Source organism: Periophthalmus magnuspinnatus, chromosome 7 (genome assembly GCF_009829125.3).
Source record: "Periophthalmus magnuspinnatus isolate fPerMag1 chromosome 7, fPerMag1.2.pri, whole genome shotgun sequence".
NCBI lineage: Eukaryota > Metazoa > Chordata > Actinopteri > Gobiiformes > Gobiidae > Periophthalmus > Periophthalmus magnuspinnatus.
Window position 1 is genome coordinate 17,099,199 of NC_047132.1, and position 21,425 is coordinate 17,120,623.

Genomic DNA, 21,425 nt, shown 5'->3' on the forward strand with positions numbered 1-21,425 from the left:
AAGAGATTGGCAACTCCAGGGCAGAAATCATCCAAATGATTTCAGTGAATGTGTATGGAGTTTAAAAACATAGTGGAGCACTTCCTGTTTTACCACATGACATTTCAGGGTAGAACAGAGAGTGTTCCGATTGAGAGCAGAACTCAGCCTAAATGTGCAGGTTTTTCTGTGTTAAACATATGTGAATGAAACAAAGCACAACTCCAGGCATGTTTGTGATGAGGAAACATTATTATATAGATAAGAAACTAGAAAAGTCAAATTAAATTAAAAGTAAATTCAGCTAAAACGCTCTGTTGAGAAAAAGACAGACAATTTTATCCAATCAGAAACACTGTTAGACGAGAACCATGTGGAAACAACTGCCTGTGACTATGCCACAGATTTGTTTGTTTTCTCATGAAATGTGGTCATTACTCATTTACTCATTGTTCAGAATCAAGTACTGGCTCTTTATAGCAGTAACAACATAGTAGTCACAGTAGTCGTTGTACTAGTAATACAGGAAGTATTAGTATCCCAGATGTGTCATGTCACTAGGGCTGTCACAATAACACATTTTGAAGTGCGATATATTTCTGAAGTAAATATAGACGATAAACAATAATATTGAAACCAAACCATAAAGCAGAATTATCCACCCAAAAGTGTTATAAATGTACAATATTTTTAAAAAAATATAAACTTCCATGAATAAATAACAGAAACCAACACTTAAGAAGTTAGTTTGTGTTGATAATAAGTCATAGAAGTTCATAATTCAAAAACGTGTCTAAACCCATTTCCGTTGTGGTTTATCACTGTGATTTTATTTCAGCTCCCCCAAACTTCTAATATTCTTAATGGAGAAAGGCTATTACCACAGTATATGAAAAAGATGCCCTATATCCACGTCTCCATACCAGCAGAGTCAAAACTGACATATTATAATGGCTATAGCTGGAGGCAGTTATTAGCAGTAAAACGTGGGGGGATGATAATATAAAAGTATATGACAGAGGTGACAGCGGACGATTAAGAGGACATATGGGCTGTTTAGCTTGAGGAAAGAATGAGAGACAATTAGGAGGCAGATGGGATGCTGTCTTTTGTATTTAGGGAGAAAATGTGCTATAAGTGCCGTAAGTGTAGGAATAACAAACGTAATATTGTTACAGGCCTAAAGGAAAGGGATTGTGATGGCATATTGTAATAATATAAATAGTCAAATTACTCTATGTATCTCTGCCTCAGTGATCACTACCTTTTGAGTCGCATGTATGTGTTTTGCTAAATCTATGACAATGTAAAATTTTGAATGTTTGGCAGTAGTAGTAGTAGTCTATTACTATATAGTAAGCATAATGAAGTGCAAGTAATAAAGTACTGTACTTAAGTCCAAATTTTAGGTATCTGTACTTCATATAAGTTCATTTTTATTTGGATACTTTTTACTTTTACTTCACTACATTTGAGAGAAGGTATATGTACTTTCTACTACACTACAATTTTTAAGTGGACTGAAAAGTATTTTATCATTATTATTATTGTTTACTGCTGAAAAGGCTGAGGAGTTTATTTTTTTAACAAATTTGTAGTTTGAGCAAACAAAAACATAGAAATAAAAACAGCTTGAATCACAATTGATTCAGTTGTTTCTGTTGAACAAAATTCAGGACAAATCTTTATCAAAATCAATCCATTTGAAGCTTTATTAGATCTCAAAATCTGTGTGAAATACTATTACTTTTTACGTCTATGTCTTATTTCACATACTTACTAAACACATACATTCGGTTTTGTCCTGTTGTATGTTATTGCAAAGCTAATTGAATACTGAATGGTCACATATTAACAGTGATATAAAGGTATTTAAAGTGATAGAGAGTGAAGCTAAATTATCTGTCAAACCGCAAAAAATGTAGTAAGTAAAAATTTCAAGCCAAAGCAATACAATTCTCAAAGAAGACCTATTGTGCTTGTGTCTGCTATATAGTTATATCTATGACACCATTGGAGGGAAACTATACAACTACAACATGGTTAATAGCTCTGAAAAGTCAATTTTGCATTACACAATAGGCTTTAAATATATCTAAAATCTGAATACATGTCATTTCTTTGCCCTGTACAACCCCACTGTGTAAGATTGGCTAAACCATCACTGATGCTCCACTATCAATGATGATGCTTCTATTGTCAAAGAAGTGACTCATCACACTCTGTCTTTCACAGTCAGCAGAGTGGCGCAGAGGAAGCGTGCTGGGCCCATAACCCAGAGGTCGATGGATCGAAACCATCCTCTGCTAGGAACACTTTCTAGGCGGTAAGGACAGCTCACTTATCAATACCTCTCTGTAAGAAGAGCTTTTGAGGTCACCAAACAAAAGGAGAAATCAAAAACATTTGCTTAATTTACTTAAAGGTCCTATATTATATTAATGCTGTTACCTCATCAAAAACATACCAGAAATTGTGTTGTGCATTCACACATGTCTGAGTAAAAATATATGCTCTTTAAAAGTCAATTCAGTCATCTAAAATAGGCCTAATGGGGGTCTTACTAACATTACTTAGACCTCATACTAGAATTTTCACTTTGTTATTAACCTATAAAGTTTGCCTGAGTCTATTGTCTACAACTAAGACATGAACTGTAAAAAGTGACAAGATTTTAAGTTCTCTTGGAATATTTCCCCACTGAGACACAATTGTATGATTACAAATGTCTCCCAATGCGAGAAAATTGGCATAATTCAAACTGTAATCCATCGACAATCCAAAATAAGTAACATCATTAACATTTTTGTGGTTTCGTTTTAAAATCCAACTACACCTTTTTTGTCACATCCTGTTTACGCCACAATCTTCCTGTCCCAAGTCTTAAATGTTGACAAATCACTCTGGATTCTGTTAAAATAGCCGCTGAATCGCTATCTTAACAACACTAAATCTCACCACAGTTACAGAGCTGGTATTATCTGAACCTCAAACTCAACAGTGGCTCCAAACATGTCCGCCACACAAGCTGTAAATCGCCGTAAGCATCTGACAGTGAGGAAATGATTGTCAGAACACAGCAGGAGGAGGTGAAGGAGGGGGGAGAGGAATGAAGAATAAAATATTGCTACGGAGAATGGCAGTGGAGAGAGAGGGTGAAGTAGCCTAAAACCACAAACAGAAACCTGAAGAAAGAGTTTATACGAGTCAACAACTGTGGTAAGGGAGCAATGAGAGGAATGAAGACGAAATGGACATTTAGTTGTCACACCAATAAGAACTTGATACATGGAGCTGTTTAGTTTATTATCATTATAAAAGATTCACTCCACTTTGCAAAAATCTATAAAAAATAATAATATTGGTTTCTTTCTACATTTTCATTTTATTTCAAGCACATCAGGGACAATGAGAGTCACTACATGTAAAAAATAACGCAATTTAGCTAAAAAAAAATAAAAATAATTGCAACAGTATGGCTATGGTGACTACTGATAGAGGCACTAACAGCAACAGAAATCCATCTGAGAAAATTTTAACGAAATAAACATGTATTGTCCATAAAGGTGGTTGTTGTTGGTTTGTTTCAATTTGATGCATACATTTCATTCTTTTGTGTCACACCCATATGATAATGAACTTTTACACTTAGATAGAACATCCCTGTGGGATAGAGACAGAGCCTTCACACATGTTAATGTTTGGTCTGGATCTGACAGACTAACACAGATGAAATGCTTTTAAAGACACAACATGAATATCCTTAAATTTCCATCACATCCACATTTAAAGTTTGGAATGTGTTTGGAATGTACAAATCTATTATCAGCAGAAATATGTGCGATGTCTGTGCTAAATTAGGTATTAAATTTCACTCCCAAATAGTTGTTTACTTTCTTTTAACTTGGATTACAATGATAAGAAGCACCAGAGGAGAGAAAGAGCAGAAAAGGTGAGGAGCTACAGCTGGATCAGAACTGTGCAGATTTAAGTTAAAACCTGTGAAACGCAAGGGCATGTGAGGACATAAAGAGACGTGCTGTGGCCCTGACTCACGGAGAGCAGTGACTCCTCTTCAGTACCACACACTGTTTGTGGACCTGTCAATTAAAATGCACCTGCCTTATCATCAATATCAGCCGATGTTTAGATCGCAATCTATCGATCTTTCGATCTTTCAATCTTTCGATCTTTCAATCTTTCGATTTTTGGTGCAGCCCTACTTGATCCTGAACAAACCATTTCCTTGACACAACAGCAACACAAACTGTCATAAAGTGCCACATATAATTCAGAATAACAGTGTGAAAGCCTCCCTCTGACGCACACATGTTCAGCCTGTGCTCTGGAAGCCGCCAAGCCCCAGTGATTTATAGGATTTGTAGTGTTTCTGTTCGGCTGAGCGTGGCATAAACGGCGCATTCACTGCATTCTTCACCTGCCTCCTCCCCATAGCCCAAAGCTCTGCGGTTTCACATGTTGGAGAGACGTAGCCTTGCTGGCATAGCCTTATCAGATCAAGGAGCATGCTGGGAAATCATGTTTACATCTGGACAGGTTTAAACAGCGCAGCCTGGTTTTGAATGTTTGGGCCTGAAATGTAAAATAAACACAATGCGGTTGGGTGTATGTGTGAGGGAAAGTATATATTTACTTTCACTTACTTGTGCGTGTGGTTCGGAAAAACAGAGAAGCGCAGAGTTTACTTTAAGGCGTGATAAGAGACCACGGGCAAGTTTGGATTTATTATTACTAGATTTTAGTCAAAAAGTTAAGCAAAGAACTAAAACAAATATATTTTATCTGACAAATTATTTCTTAAACATTAAACGAGGAAAGCTACTACTGGCATGTATTCAATTACTGTTGTTTTTATCACTCAAAAATATACTGAAAATAAAAGTATACTTACAGTGATACCCGTAACTTGTTGCCAGTTTGTCTCCATTAAGATTATATACGTTTAATGCCCTATTGTGGAACATTCTTGGCAATAGCAATATGTGACAAATAAAAGCTACTAGCAACATAAACAGGCATGGTCTCTATTCAGTATTATTTTGTTCATTTCATCCTCTTTTTATAATGCTTTTTTTTTTTTCTTCTGTTGCATCACCATCTTAAAGAAATTACAGGAGGAGGTCTAGGATCGAACAACTGTGTCAATACTCCAACACTCAGAAACCTAAACTAAAACTAAACTAAAACTAATTTATGGCAAGTATAGGCTACATATGAATTACCGTAAATTTCGGACTACAGAGCGCACCTTGATATAAGCCGCACCAGCTAAATTTGAAGAGAAAATCAATTTTGTACATATATAAGCCGCACCTGAATGTAAGCCGCAGGTTTTCATATTGTAACATGAGACATTTACACAGAAAGACGGTGCACCGACACACTTTTTTTTAAACTGTGCCTGAAAATTGGCACCAACACGACAACAACACGGGATGAACACATCTGCAGGTTTAGAAAATAAAGCTGCACCAACACGGAAAATCTGCTTTTATTTCCTCTGAAAACTTTTGTCGTCTTTTACATTGACCAAGTTGGATTCATTGATGTCGAGCTCACGTGCAGTGGCTCTATTTCAGGGGTCGGCAACCCGCGGCTCCGGAGCCGTATGCGCCTCTTTCAGCCTCATACTGCGGCTCTGCGTGGCTTGGGAACTAACACAGACACAGCTCACAGTCCTGCGTAAAGAGCCCTGATTTTCAGACGCTGTGCGCACAGGGGTCAGGAGCAACTTTCGCCCGTCCCTAATGACACACTAATAAGCTCGTCCGTAGATGTATCATGAAAATCCTGCTGGAAATCGCCACAGAAATCTATTTGATGTAGTAGAAAGTATATTATCTGCTCTTGTCTCCGCGGTTACGTATCACGTATAACACATCAGACACGACGCACAAAAGTAGAGCCACAAGCGAGTGAAAATGAGCCAAAACAAAAGTCTTTGGAGAGCTTTTAACAAAGGGGAAAAGGACAACTGAGGAGCCAGAAGAGGAGACTACGACCTCCAAGAAAAAGAAAGATAAATTTAACAGACAATGCCTACTTAAAATCTGGGTTTGTCGCTGCAGGTGACTCACGCACAGAGTCCGCTCTACGTAACATACGGGAAAAGCAAATAAGGCAATGAAACCTTCAAAACTGCTTTGGCACATGGAGAATAAGCACCTGGGATAAAATGATACGCTACGAGTTTTTTTGTTGTTGTTTTTTTAAAGAAACTGCGGAGTAGAGTAGACATAATCACATAATCAGCGCGATGCATGATGCAGCGGTATGGTGAGTTGTATTTTTTTAATGCACTTAAGTTGTTTTTGCCATATTTATCTGCCACGTGTAGAAGGCTTGTCCGTGAAAGTAAAACCTACATTATTCCGTTACATTATTGTTATTATACAGTGTTATCTTCATTTTAGATGTCAAAAAGTATTTGCGGCTCCCAGTGTTTTATTTTACGTGGAAAGTGGATCCAAATGGCTCTTTGCGTGTTAAAGGCCGACCCCTGCTCTATTTCCTTTCTGTTTCTTTATCTTAAAAACTGCATCATATCCATTTCATGATGCGCAAAATGATCGTTCAAAATCAAAACTAGTGAATTCTTCAGAGCAGAATCTTTCCCCACGTCTGTCTCACTTTTACATTTACAGCTAGAGAGCGCCCCCCAGGGGCCGTTATCCAGTAAAATTCCATATATAAGCCGCACTGCTGTAAAAGCCGCAGGGCTCAAAGCGTGGAAAAAAAGTAGCGGCTTATAATCCGAAATTTACGGTATTATACTAAACTGAATGGCTAAATGTCGATACCAGTGATTCTCAAACTGTGGAACCGATAGCATTGGTGGTACTTCTTCTGGTGGTGCAAAGATTCCCCTTATCTGGTGTTTTTTAGTTTATAATCTTATTAATATTTGTGGTCTCCTTTGAGGTACTTCATGTTTAGGACTATCCATGGTTCTTCTTCTCATTGGCACATTCTGAGGATTTTGCCCTATTCAAAAGAAAGAATATTTTGTTCCTAATTTTTCATCATTCTGAAACTCAAGGATACAGTGGTGTAGTCCTATTTTAGATTTGGTTTAATCCTAGTCTAGACCTTCAATAGATCTGGTAGTACTCAAATGGCCAAGTATTATCTTAGGTGGTTGTTTGGTGTAAAATCTTAGAGAACCACTGATCTACAATTTTCAATATTAGCTTCTAACCTGGATTTGAACAACATGTATGAGATTAATTGCCTGACTACCAAATCCACTGTGATTTTTTTTAGCTAAGTGATAGCTACCAAATAGCATTATCAAGGCAATCTAACGACAGGGGGATTATTAAGCATAGAAATGTTTAAAAGGGTTTAACGTTCATATGCACAGGCTCTGTGTTTAGTGCTATTAATCTGTCAATCAAATACTTTATGCATCATTAATATGCAAAAGTCTCCACTATATCAAGAATCAAGAGTCAGCTGAACAAAGACGTCAAGACCCTATGCCAAAGTGGTCGCCCACACATGTACATACCACTGGATGATACTGACCATGGTCTAATGAATGAATGAATGAATGAATGCTCTGTCACCGTAGCTACTGTCTCCCGGTGACGGACTGCTGATCTCCACGGTAACAGTCCAGGATTTCAGACGATGCACGCTGAGCTTTTTAACCAGCACTAAATATTTCTGGAAACCCCCACAAACTCAACAAACTACTGACTCTGAGAAGTGGAACTATTTAGGGGCAATCCTTCAAGTATGTGAAGCTTTGGTAGTGATGCCAAAACATGTGCTAAAAGTGGAAGTAGGCTAGTGCCACTTTTACAGCAGACCTACATTCTGGTGTTTGGATTGTAGAAGATTTCTGCTAGAGGAGAAGTGGGTCTACACTGTCAGTAATTATAGACTGTACATTACCCACAAGTACTGTTATACAATGTTTCTTCTGTTTGTTGTTTTTTTGTCTATTTGACTAAATATAACATTTTAATGTGCTTATAACTATTTCTATTAAATATCCACAGAAATCTAAATAAATGGTGAAAAAATATAAATTAATTCACATGTAGGTTTTGTGGTGGAGTGTCCGTCATTTGCTTTCTCCTTGGAGATGTTATTGTTTTGCCCACAATACTCCAAGTATAGCATTAAACTTATCGATCTCGTATTTATTCTTCTTTATTCTTATTACAATTGTTTTTATTGATGTAACTGGAACAAGATAGATCAATTTAATGCCTGAATCTTTCTTAATAAACAATTTGTTCATGTTTTATTAAGGCTAATTAAGGTGTATTTATTTCAAAGTGGTACTGAAAATCCCCAATACAATAAAAAAAAAATGGTTCTAGTGGTCAAAAGTCTCTATTAATCATTATTGTAGAATTGTATTGTAAATTGTATACTGTAAACTGTCTATCTGGGCCTACAGTACAAAAAGTTACCACCGTAAATATGAATAAAGGCTGAAAGGTAGCCGTATGCTCCCCTCTGGCCATGTGTGTCTCAGGTGTTGTTTTAGTGTGTTTAGGTGAAAATAGGAGATTTATATGTTGGACTCACGCAGCTGGTTGAAATGGGTCTGCAGTCCGTCTGGTCCCGGGACGGAGCACACCAGTCTGGACTTCTGAAACGTGCTCCACTTGTTCACCAGGCTCCTCTGACCGCCTATGTCATTCTGCACAACACAAAACACGTTCAACAATTACAACATACTCTTTACTTATTTAGTGTCTGTTTAGTCCCATTGAGATATTTACAACGTTGAGATAAAGAGGGATTTGTCCTTGTTTAGTTGAAGTAAAACTAAACATTAAATCACCTTTTTTGCTATTAAACAGTGTATACGGAATTTTGTTCTGTTCTTGTTCTGTTCCAGCAGACTGTACATTTTTTCTGTTTACGTGCAAACTAGGTCAATTTGCACATTTGGGGATAAAAACTGATGGTGTTGTTTTGTTAATTTTTGATGATACAAAAATATGTTACCGTTTTTAATATACAGAATGTAATATTGTGCATTATTTTCATATTTTGGTTTCTCACAGTTTATCTTTACTAAAATAAAAATCTGAAATGGGTGCTCCCCTCAGGTGGTGTTCTGGGCATGTCCCACCAGGCCCCGGGGTAGATCAAGGACACAATGGAGGGACTATGTCTCTTGGCTAGCCTGAAAACACCTTGAGGTCCCACCGGAAAAGCTGGAGGAAGTGTCTGGGGTGCGGGAAGTCTGTAAGTTCCTGCTTAAACTGCTGCGCCTGTGACCCAGACCCAGATAAGTGGAAGAAAATGGATGGATGGAAAATCAGAAATGAGGAATAACAATAGCAGTTGCGTAGTGGTAGTAGGAATAGTAGGAGTAGTAGGAGTAGTAGTAGTAATCCACAAAATATTTTTTTTTAATGACTTAGTAATTACAACTACTGGAGTTAATATAATTTTAAATAAAAATACTACAGTTTCGGACACTTTCCTATAACTGTTTGATGAACTTAAGGTCTGATGTAGAAACTTGCAGATGTATGCAGGTCTAAATCCAGGCTCAAAACAGTTCTGTTTAGCTGTGCATATGATTGAAAGGTTTTTATTCTACTCTTCTTTTTTAATGTTATTTCTATGATGATGATTTATGTTTTGATTTGCTTGTATTGTGATTTTAATGTCTTTCTCATTCTGTAAAGCACTTTGAATTTGTGTACAAATTGTGTCCCATTGGAGACAGCAGTGTAAACAGGAACAGTAGATCTCATCAGAGCAGCCGACAAAGACTAAACTAAATATGAGCACAGGTATATCTACTCTGAGACATCTCTGTGATAATCTGTGCTCAGGGCCACACGTACACCACAAGAGCAGAAGCAAAATTATACCTCTATCTTCCTTTTCCTTGTAAATATCCTAGTTAAAATATTGCACAAAAAAAAAAGTGATGTTAAAAAATAAAAAGACAAATGTCATCCGCCTGAACACTGTTGCAGGAAAAGTCTCGGTCTTGATCCTTTTAGATCTGAGTGCTGCCTTTGACAATGTGGATCTTGGGATCCTCTTACAGAGACTGGAGGACTAGGTGGGCATCTCTAGTACTATACTAAACTGGTTCAAGTCCTATCTAGAAGACAGGGAGTACTTTGTTGTAATTGAAAAATGGGTCTCAGACAAAAACACTGACCTGTGGGATGCCCCAGGGGTCAATTCTGGGACCCCTGCTGTTCAATCTGCCATTAGGCCAGTTAACACGCAGAAATAATGTGTCCTACCACAACTATGCAGATGACACTCAGATCTATGTCTCACTGGCAGCAGGTGAATATGGACCAGTGGATTCACTCTGCCACTGCATCCAACAGATCAGTGTGTGGATGCAAAACAACTTTCTTCAGCTAAATTCAGACAAAATTAGTCATAGTCTTTAGACCCACAGAAACAGAGAGAATGTCTCAACAGTCACCTCCAGTCTCTCTCTCTAAAACCTACAAATCAGGCTGGAAATCTAGGGGTAATAATGGACTCAGGCTGGAACTTTAACAGTCACATCAAATCAATAACATCTGCTATTTTTTTTTTTACCAAACATTGCAAAAATCAAAGGTCTAAACCAGACTTGGAGAGACTTATCCATGCATTTGCATCCAGTAGGTTAGACTACTGTAACGGCCTGCTCACTGGACTCTCCAAACAAGTGGTACGACAGCTGCAGTACATCCAGAACGCTGTTGCTCCGGCCCTGACTAGAACCAGGAAGAACAAGCACATGTGTCCTGTGCTCAGGTCTCTGCACTGGCTCCTGTGGCTCAGAGAATAGACTTTAAAGCAGCTCTGCTTGTGTTCAAGTCTCTCCATGGCCTCATAGGCAATTTTGTGTGTATATGTAATATGAGTAAGACCACAGTAAACATCAGTGAAAAGAACTCCTGTATCTCTCGTGTTTGTGTACAAGCCGCATATGTTACGTTAGCGTAGCTTATCTGATTACCTGTTAATATCTTACATAAACATACCAGGCACTTTGTTGTCTATGTGCAATGTTAGCGTGCTGTACTGCTATTCAGCCGGTTGTTCTCTATTTTATTGTTATTATTATAACCTGTCTTTAAAGATAAAATGTCTGTTCTTGGTCTTGGATTTTGTAAAATAAATTTCCCCAAAAATGTGACTTATGGTCGAGTGTGACTTATATGTTTTTTTCTTCATTATTACGCATTTTTTCACTGGTGCGACTTATACTGCGGAGCGACATATAGTCCGGAAAATACGATACATTTTCAACATGTTAGTGCCATATGAACCGTCTCACACTCTGAGGACTTCAGGTACCGGTTCATTTTAAAGTTTGCAGTGGTTCAAAGTTATTCCTCACCTTATGAATTCTGATCATCCTCATTACTCTCTGTGATGACTTTATAAGCATGTTTCACAACTTTTAGAGACAAGACCACAGTTTACAGTGACGGTTAAGTTAGCAACAATTAGCCTGCTAGCAGTGCACTTCCAGATTATTGGACAATAAAACGCTTTATAATTAGATGATCTAGAGCTGTTTATACAATATATCTGTATAGGGGCAAAGTGAATTCTGCTCAAACACATGGAAAAAATCAGGCACAGGGTCTTTAATACTTCAATTTATCATATCTCTGAAACAACACATTTGATGTTATCTTGTAGGCAATATCCTGTTGTGTGTCTTTACCTTGCAGACCCGGGCAACGCGTGAGTAAATGACCTTGCCCTCTGACCCCTCGGACTCCTGAGCACGCTCAGTGAAGAACATGTAAACCTTATCATCCTCCGGGTTATCAGTCTCAGACAGAGCAGACACACGGATGAACTGAGCATCTGCAGGAAAAAATAAATAAAAATTAAATTAAATTTAAAAAAAATAAAAAAATAAAAAAAATAATTTTATATATATATATATATATATATATATATATATATATATATATATATATATATATATATATATATATATATATATATATATATATATAAATTTACATATTATATATAAATATATAACTTGTGAACTAGTTTGTGAAATGTTTATAGTAACCTACTTCTATGGTACATTTTATTGTCCAAATTATTTATGTTTACTTTAACTAAGCGGTTTGTATTTGGTTTACAGACAAAAAAAACACTGTGTTAGGTTTCAGTAAGGCAGGACAAATCATGTTTTGATCTATGGGCGAAAGAGAAACTGCTGATAAAAGTAGGAACAACATGACCAAGATTTCTTTATAACATAAACAAATCCAGTTCACTGTCATCAGATAGAGAGGAACTAAACAAGAGCATCAGGAACAGGGGAACAAGCAAAAGAAAATTAAAAAGAAAACAGGTTCAGGGTACAATAATTTTACTCTATGGTTATCATTGACAAAATCTTGATATTGTAGTTTTTTTAATGTACTGCAGTGAAAGTACTTGTACCTTGCAGCCAGTTGGAGTCGTACTGCTCGGTGCGGATCACACGACGGTTACCAAGGGAACGGAAAAAGGCGGAGTCTCGACTCATGAAGTCAGAGGTGATGCCAGCGTACAGTTCCCCATCTGTGGACATACGAAGATGAGATTCAATACAGAGTCAGTTTGCACAGGGCTAGGTTTGTTTTACATGCTGTTTATTCCAGTCCAGTTCTTAATGATAGGGGAACCTGTTTTAGTCAATGTTTAGGCCTGGTTTAATCTTGCTCTGATTCAGTCCTTATTTTGCCTTAATTTAGGACTGGTTCAATCTTAAGAAGTTCTGAGTTGAGTTTGGTCCTGGTTCAGCCCTGGTTTGTTTCAGATGTACTTACCCACTATAGCAGAGGCAGTCTTCTGAAGAGGGTCGTAGGGACACTTTCCTTTGCCACATTCAGTCTGACTGTAGGACAGGACTTGCTGCTCCGACTGGGAACAAACACACACAAAAAAGTAAAAACTCTGTTATACAGTGTACTTGTTATAGGTGATTTCAAAAAGCATCTTCACCCCAGATGGGACTCGAACCCACAATCCCTGGCTTAGGAGGCCAGTGCCTTATCCATTAGGCCACTGGGGCTTGCTCTACTGTGTCAGACTCTGCTCTCATGTTCAAAGAACAATGCAAGACCTTTGACCTTTAGACAATAGTTGGTTAGATTAAGAGTTTAGTAGTGTGATAATGGCAGTATTAAAGGGATATGTATGTGTTGGCATCAGAAAAAAAGGAAATGACAGTAGCAGAGACTGAGGAGCAGACAGGAGTAGACCCAGAGGAGCAGACAGGAGAAGGGTTAGAGATCAGAGGGTACAGCTGATGCTCTGTAGAGAAAGTTGTTGTGATGGTTTAGACACACGAAAACAGATACAATATCACTAATATGGTGGTCTCAACTGATGTGTTCCCTCATTTATTCTTGGAACAGTTGACTTCTCACATCCCCTATATTTCCCAGGTTCGGTTGAGGTTGTTAATGGGTTATTATGGGGGCCAAGTGTTTGGGATTATGGATGTGTGAATTCTTAAAGTCAACCACATAGTGTCTTTTTAGACTTTTATGGGATTATCCAAAATCCACCATGGAGGGAGGGGCATGCTAGGCATAACTGTGGGAATCTAGGCTCATTATCAGGGCTAGTGACAAGAGCAACAGAAAAACAACATGGAGTTGAGTGGATCAAAGAATAATTTAAATGCACAATGAGAACCACTAAAATATCAATATCAGTTATGTCAAAGTCAAATAATCTTAAGTGTAATTTTTGAATGCAACAAAATACATCCATCCATCTATCCATTTTTCTTCCGTTTATCTGGGGCTGGGTCATGGAGGCTGAAGTCCAAAATTGACCACAATATATTTTAAACTATACATTACTTTCTCTTGGTTGCTCCCTTTTAAGTTCCTTGAAATAAATTGTTAAAAGGGCCAAGGGGAGTAGAAACATTGTACGTCCATTCACATCTTATGAAATAATGTTTGTTATAAAGTATGTTATAAAGTATATGTTATGTATATATGCATCTGGCTCCAGACAATGCCTGCTCAAATAAGTTAATCCTATTTAAGACATGTGACTTAACAAGTTTAGACCTAAAAGACTGCCCATAAATCATAGTTGTTTTGATTTATCAGACTTGGAAATAGCCTAAGATCTTTATCTAGTTTTTATTTAAATCTGCACAAAAACTTAAACTGAACTAGTGACTTTCTTTCCAAACAGCCTTTTACTATAAATCATTATACAAATGCACCTAATTTGCATTTCCTTTTTTCTTGCAATCACTCAAACGTCTCTTTGAACCACACAAAAAAGCCATATCATTTCTGAACAAATTATGACTGTCAAATAAACTGTGGACGCGGACAGGGGTTATTATGTCGGAGAGAGGAGGATGAAGAGGAGGCGATGAAGAGGGAGGGGGCCATATGGGAATACGGGTAGACTCCACACAGAGAGAGGTTCCAGCTGCTGTAGAAAGATATGGGTCATCAATGGAACAGAATATAGGACAAGATACAGGTATGATGTGAAGGGGAAGGCGTGGGTGGTGAAGGACATATTTCAATGTGAAAGTGAAAAAGAGTTGGCTTTGCTCAACGCAAACTTTCTAACAGAACAAGGGCACTAGTAACATCCAGGACTTTGTGTTGTCACGATTCAAAGGTTTCAAATTAAATTTTGACTCGAAACATTTTTAGTATCAATACTTGCTTAAATGAGTATCTAGTTTCGAAACTAGTTTTAGTATGGATTAGTATCTAATTTTCAATACTTTTGACACCACTAATGTAATAATTCCCATAAATGTAATAAACCATGAAAGTTTTTAAATGTAATAAAATCATAAACATACTACATTCTCAAAAATGTAATCACTTTTGCCTGCCACAAACGTCCCCACAAACATAATAAAAGGGAAAAACAAAAGTGAACTATGTGTTGTTTAAATTGTAATCAGTTTATTACTGCATTTATATAATTTAAAACCAAAAATGGATAGTACTCAGCTACATTTACATTTGCTTGAGTAACTTTTCAATGAAAGTTTAATTTTCAGAGTACTTTTCTAGCAGCATACTTTTACTCCTACTTGAGTAATATTTTTATTGGAACAGTAGTCTTATTTGAGTAAAAGCTTTGGGTAAAAATTACATGTTAGGCACCAACAGTTACTCTTTAAGTTCCTCTTACTGGAAAAGTAGTTTTGCCAAATAGTTTTAACTATTATTCTCTATTGGCTACTAATCAAGTCATTTCATTAAAGAAATGTGTTTTAACTGAATGTGATACATTCAGTTAAAACACATTCAGTGATACACCTGGATTACAGTTACCCTCTCTGGCATCGAGCCTTTCTCCTACATATTAGGTGAAACTATGGAAATACTAAACCCATACACAACCCTTCGGCATTCATCATCAATGATGTACAAATTAAGTAGTGTCAGCCACCAAAATGTAGTTTATGTACAAACAATGATAGCACGAGCAACTGACAAATCACAAATTGAATTTTAACATAACTTCTCAGCACAATGAGGACTTTACCCTGGAGGCTCTGCTCTGCCCCACACCAACAGGGGGCATTCAAAAGCCAGAGGACGCTCAACTTCTGTCTCTCAGCATCCAGGATCCCCCAAACTTAGAGGACAAGTCTGGTCCAGGTACATAGGCCCCTGGAGTCAGCTCTGATCAGGCAGCTCCACAAAGAAATGGAGCAAACCAGGGCCAAGCTTAAGACTCAGGACATAATCGATAGAGAAAAAAATTTGCAAATTTGCAAAAACTCTAAATCAACTTTACTATACTGTGTATATGATGTTTTAATAGTACTATCTACTGTTCATAATGCTTTTTGGGCATTTTAGAGCAAACTAGGTATATTTGCAGTTTTCTATTCAAAAACGTACAAAAAGTTGTGTTTATGGGCTCCAGTGGAAAAACAATAATTTACAGCAAAGTACTACGTGACATCACACAGGACTTCCCTGATTACAGCCAGGTGTTTCTAATTGCACACACCTTGCTGCAGAGGAGGAGTTTGAAGTGTGGATACCTTCTAGACCAATCACATTGCTCCTCATATGTCTAGGCCTCACCCCTCTCCCCTTCCTCTCCCCTTCCTCTCCACTCTTCTCCCCTCACTCTCTTCTTTAGTCCTCCAGGTACTGCCCAATTTACCAGCTCTAGTTGAAATGTGGTTGTGGGTGGAGTTTAGTTGTTTAGTCCCACTTTAAAGAAATACCTTACCCATCACTTCATAAGTTGTAAAAGTGTGTTGCATGTGCTAACATAAAGTGCTTGCTGGCACTGCTTCTTGAGTCCTGCTTTATTAGCCCTGTGTATTAAGCCATTTCCACAAAACTTGTACCTGTTGGAACAGTCCAGTGTGTATATAAGCGCATCTGGGGTTGAAGGCTCCGGTTCCACACACGTACACGTGAGTCTGGTTAAATGGCTGAAGCACCCGCAGGAAGTTACCACACTCTGTCTGCAAAATAAATGGATGAATGAATAAATAATTAAATAAGTCTCACATTATTACCTACTGATGTTCAGTGACACAAATCCAAATCCACTAGTTTAAACTAGTTTTATTCCTGATATATTTATATAGAACTATGTCCAGTCAGGCCCATATTTAAACTACTGAATCTGACCAGACATTTGTTTGTCAGTCATGGTTCAACATCAGAGTATCAGAAGGTACTAAAGCTTGGATTATACTTTCTTCATTACGTTCACATGTAGATTCTGCACCGACAACAGAAATCCAAAGTAGCTACTATGGAATCCTGCTCATTTCCTGCACAGATCGTCGTAGTAGTTACAAATTTTTTCGAGACTGATGTGGAATTTTGGGTCAGTCTGGACACAGTGCAAAGTGGTGTGTCTGCAAAAATTACAAAATGGCCATGCAGAGCCTCCTAGACGTGTCAAGCTTAAATGGGCGGAGTTAACTGTTCAAATTACAATATGTTTTAAAATCAGATACAACACAAAGGTGCACTATGTAACTTTTCTGTGAGAGGGAAATTTTTCTGCCACCCGCTTGTCTCAATTGAGATGTTTTTGAATGTTGCACAGCATGGCATTAAACTTGTCTATCTACATGGAGAAAGCAAGGTATTTGTGAGCAAAAAAAACACCTGTAAATGAATTAAAGATAAGTTTAATGCCATACTGTGGACCATCAGCAACAACATCCCCATTGGAAGCAGGTGGCAGAAAAATTTTAGAAAATAGAAAAATTGCATAGTGCACCTTTAATTAAATAAAAAAAAAAATATATATATATATATACATGATAAATGAACATGGAACGTTTCTGCAATTGCTCTCAAATTTAAGAATTATGTATGACATAAATTAAAACCAGAAATTGCAGCAAACATTAAAATACTGTACTTTAACTGCTCAAACATGACATGATAATTCAATTTACTCTATTTGATTATATGTGGTATTTTGAACTCACTTCAGGGTCTTTCCCGGCCATGAGACAGTCCTGAACCCGGTCTGGACTTGCAGGCCAAAACAGCTTAAAAAACAGAGAAAGAAAACAAAGTTAGCGCACAAACCTAAACTGGTCCAACGTGTTCGATGAGTGGTTGGCATGACTACTGTGGACAAAGAGGAGGTGATCTTAAATGAAAGGATAAGGAGAGTCCAAGCCAAGAGGAGTTCAACAACAGAACAGTAAATCACCTCAATCTGACAATAAGGATGACTTAGGGAGAAGTATCATGTTTTAAATGGACAGAACATATTATCTGTGTTACTTAAGATATCGTAGTATCTTAATCCCAGGGCAAAACAATATTGAAGACTCATAAAAGAATCACATACCAAATATTTTGAGTCCATGGACCTCAAGTATGGGCCAATATGGTTACATAATCAAATAATAAGAGTTGCACTCCTTAGCGGGGATGGTAATATGGATTTTGTCAGTGCAATATGATACGATATTTGAGATACTGTAAGGGGTGTTAATGCCAATATTCATATTGGATCAATACCAATATGGAGAGAAAAAAATCTATTACAGGCTGATATAAGTTAGCACCAATATATTAACCATCCCTCCTCGGTTATAGATCTGAACTCTATACTGGGATTGTCAATCATGAATACAATCCTTGTTTGCAACAGATACTGATTAGCCATAGCTTTAGTATTTTTGTGATTTGATTTAAAATATAATAATTTAAAGTCTATTCTCTGAGCCACAGGAGCCAGTGCAGAGACCTGAGCACAGGACTTATGTGCTTGTACTTCCTGTTTCTTGTCAGGACCCGAGCAGCAGTGTTCTGGATGTACTGCAGCTGTCTTAAGGCTCGTTTGGAGAGGCCAGTGAGCAGGACGTTACAGTCTTCAGGAGACGCTTGATAACCGCAGTTTTCAAAGCTCTTGGGAATGTTCCAGATTAAAGTGACATGTTAACTATGCAAGTGAGTGGTGATAGCAAACTATTGAGCACAGACTTTAGAAATTTAGTGGGTAACACAGCGAGGCAGCATGTAGATGAACTCAGACTGGTGACAATCTCTTGGACAGTTTTGTCAGTTAGAAGTGCAAAGTGAGTCAGCTCTAAGTGTCTAGGTGGCTGCAGGGTTGTAATTTGCGTTTTGGAATTGAACCTTGTCATTAAAGAATACTGCAAACTCATTGCATTTAATGTGGAAATTACTTGGCACTAACGGCAGCGGAGCTGGAGGGTTTGTTAATCTGTTTATTGTTGCAAACAGGACACGAGAGTTGTTACTGCAACTTCCAATACTGTCTGAAAAATACCTCTCCCTTGTTCTACATAAATTGTGGTTGTACATGTGCATCTTTTCTTTGTAAATCTCACACTGAACCTGGAGATTCGACTTTCACCATTCCAACTTGGCCGTTTCTTTTCTGTGCCCTGACAAAGTCATCATTTCTCCATGGTGCTTTCTGCTTATCTTTAACCATTTTAACCTTCATCGGGGCAATGGTGTCCAGAAAATTCAAAACACTCGGAGTCATAGAGTTCAACAAATCACTAGATCATGAGGCATTATGGCAATATGAGGCATTTTCAGTATCATTTCGGTGTATCATTTCCATGAACAGTGCACCTGTGTTATCATTTATGTGTCTCCTTCTAACTGCAGTTGGTTTGGGAATAACAGACATGTCAAAAAAGACACAGAAATGATCAGACAGAGCAACATCCATCACATTGACCTCTGAAACATTTACTCCTTTTGTAATGAGTAGGTCCAGAGTGTGTCCTCTGTTGTGGATGGGCTCGCTGACGCGCTGAGTCAGACCCAAGTTTTCAAAGATAGCACTGAGCTCTTTAGCCTTTCTATCAAATATATTATCCACATGCGCATTAAAATCACCTGTAATGACGAAACCATCAAAGTCTGTGCATACGACTGAAAGCATCTCAGTAAAATCATCAATAAAACTTAAACAGAGGCTGGGGAGGTTTGCATATGAATATAGTATGGAAGGTAATTGTTTTAGCTCAATTTTAAAGGAAGCATACTCAAGAGATAAAAACACCCCATATAGCTTTTACTGATTTACAGAAAATGTTAATTTAGTGTGAATTACAAAAACATTGCACATGATGTCCCATTTATTTATGCTATAATTTAGTGTTTTGATTCTCAAAATGATTATCCAATCAGAAAGCACAATGAGCCTCACATGAGGTACATGTCGTATATGCTGTTTTAGGCACTGGCATCTTAGGCCTAGTTGTGATTGTAATATCTTTTTTTTTTTTTTTTTTACTGAAAGAGCACAGGCTACATACAGTTCCTTTAAACTTGATTACAGTTTTTTTTTATTATGCAATTGGAATATTTGTGGCAACTGTTGTTTTTTTATATGCAAGACTGAACACCCGTACTCTAGTTCATAAATACTGTGCGCGAATAAAGATCGAATTAGCAAACAATTTTAACATTTCAGGCTCCATTGGGACCCACTAACAATTTCTAAACCACTGTATCCACTCGTATTACTCCAGTTTAGCCCAGAGTCATAGTCATTTAAGAATTAAGAAAATGGTTGTGATTAATCCTGATTGGAGAAGGAAGCGTTCATCTGCAGAGCTCCATAATGGTTCCCTGATGAGGCCGCAGCTGCGGGAGGTTCAGCCCAGAGAGGAGCCTGGATCCTGTGGAAGATAAAAGCCTGTAGCCCCTTATCTGAGACCCACAGGCTGGATCAGTACCCGGATCAAGACTAGGATCTGGACCACCACAGAGAGAAGAACACACAGGGGAGTTATGGCATGCACAGGGGGTCTGACTGTGACATGGGAAAATGAGCTTCACATACAAATGAATTTATATTTGGTGTTATGCAATTTGTATTTTTTAAATGCTATGATATGGCTGGAAATAATATTCTGTAATAATAAATTTGGCAATCTGTATATAAGTTTTTCTGGAATAATCAGAGAGACATTAGAATATATAGAATATATACGGTTCTTACCAGACCGTTGCTTATAAGGAACAAGGAAATTGCAAACATCAAACGTGGATGTTATTCAAAGTAATACCCATTTAAATGTCAAAGTGCTTCTTTAAAACTGTGATATTTTGGAGTTTATCTGTGTGATATCGACATATTTGTGTTATATCCCAAATTCTAAACCCATAGAAATAAAGGTCCTGTAGGCAATTTTTTTCCCTATGTATTTGAGTAAAATGTGTCTTGCCCCAGGACAGATATATCATATAAACAGCTCTTGAGGTCAAAATATGTACACTGTGTGCTGTATGTATCTAATTATAAATTGTTTTATTGTCGTATAATCAGAAAGTGCGTATTAACATACTACCATCAGGAAAAAAAACTCCGCTCTGGCCTCTGAGAGTTGTGAAAGGTGGCTTAATGGATAAGACAGTGGCCCCTAAGGCAGGGACTGTGGGTTGGACTTCCATCTGGAGTATTTAGTTTAGTTTCCAGTCCATATGTTCAGGTTAGAATTAAAATGTCCATATACTGGAAGCCTCTACCATAGATAGGGTAGATTGAAAAATAATGTATATTTTTGGTTACTAACGTTGACTTGTACTAACTTTTTATATATAAACCTCATTTCTAGCTATTTGTCATTTTGAATCTACATACATGGAACCTTAGCACATTGTACACAACTTAGCTTCTTCCCTTTCAGTCCACACCTCTTTACTGTCAGCCTGGCCAAAAGTGGTTTCTAAATAAAAACTTCATAGAACGTTTTTCTCACGACTTTTCACAACCTTGAATGTGCCACGCTGCTTAGACAAAGTGCCACAAAACTAAACAGCTCATCACATCCTCCCCGCTCTCTGCATACGTCAGATCGTTTCATGTGGCTCTGAACCCAAACCCAGGGAGGAGAGCGGAGAAAGTTACTGTGAAAGAAAACCACAACAAAGACACGAGTCGGTTTGAATGAACACAAATATGGAGCAATAGCCACAAAG

General features: G+C 37.6%; 1 protein-coding gene and 1 non-coding gene across 2 annotated transcripts in view; both read right to left on the minus strand.

Moving 5' to 3' along the window:
• The window catches only part of sema3h (sema domain, immunoglobulin domain (Ig), short basic domain, secreted, (semaphorin) 3H), an 84,621-nt gene that overhangs the window by 32,597 nt on the left and 30,599 nt on the right, over nucleotides 1–21,425 (minus strand). The window contains exons 3-8 of the mRNA XM_033969635.2: nucleotides 17,432–17,494; nucleotides 16,325–16,444; nucleotides 12,783–12,876; nucleotides 12,415–12,534; nucleotides 11,672–11,817; nucleotides 8,545–8,659 (exon numbers count right to left, since the gene is read on the minus strand). Coding sequence (XP_033825526.1) covers nucleotides 8,545–8,659; nucleotides 11,672–11,817; nucleotides 12,415–12,534; nucleotides 12,783–12,876; nucleotides 16,325–16,444; nucleotides 17,432–17,494 — 658 coding nt within the window. The remainder of the gene's footprint in view (nucleotides 1–8,544; nucleotides 8,660–11,671; nucleotides 11,818–12,414; nucleotides 12,535–12,782; nucleotides 12,877–16,324; nucleotides 16,445–17,431; nucleotides 17,495–21,425) is intronic.
• Nucleotides 12,955–13,027, minus strand: trnar-ccu (transfer RNA arginine (anticodon CCU)). Its single transcript has one exon. It is a non-coding gene; the product is annotated as a tRNA-Arg (tRNA).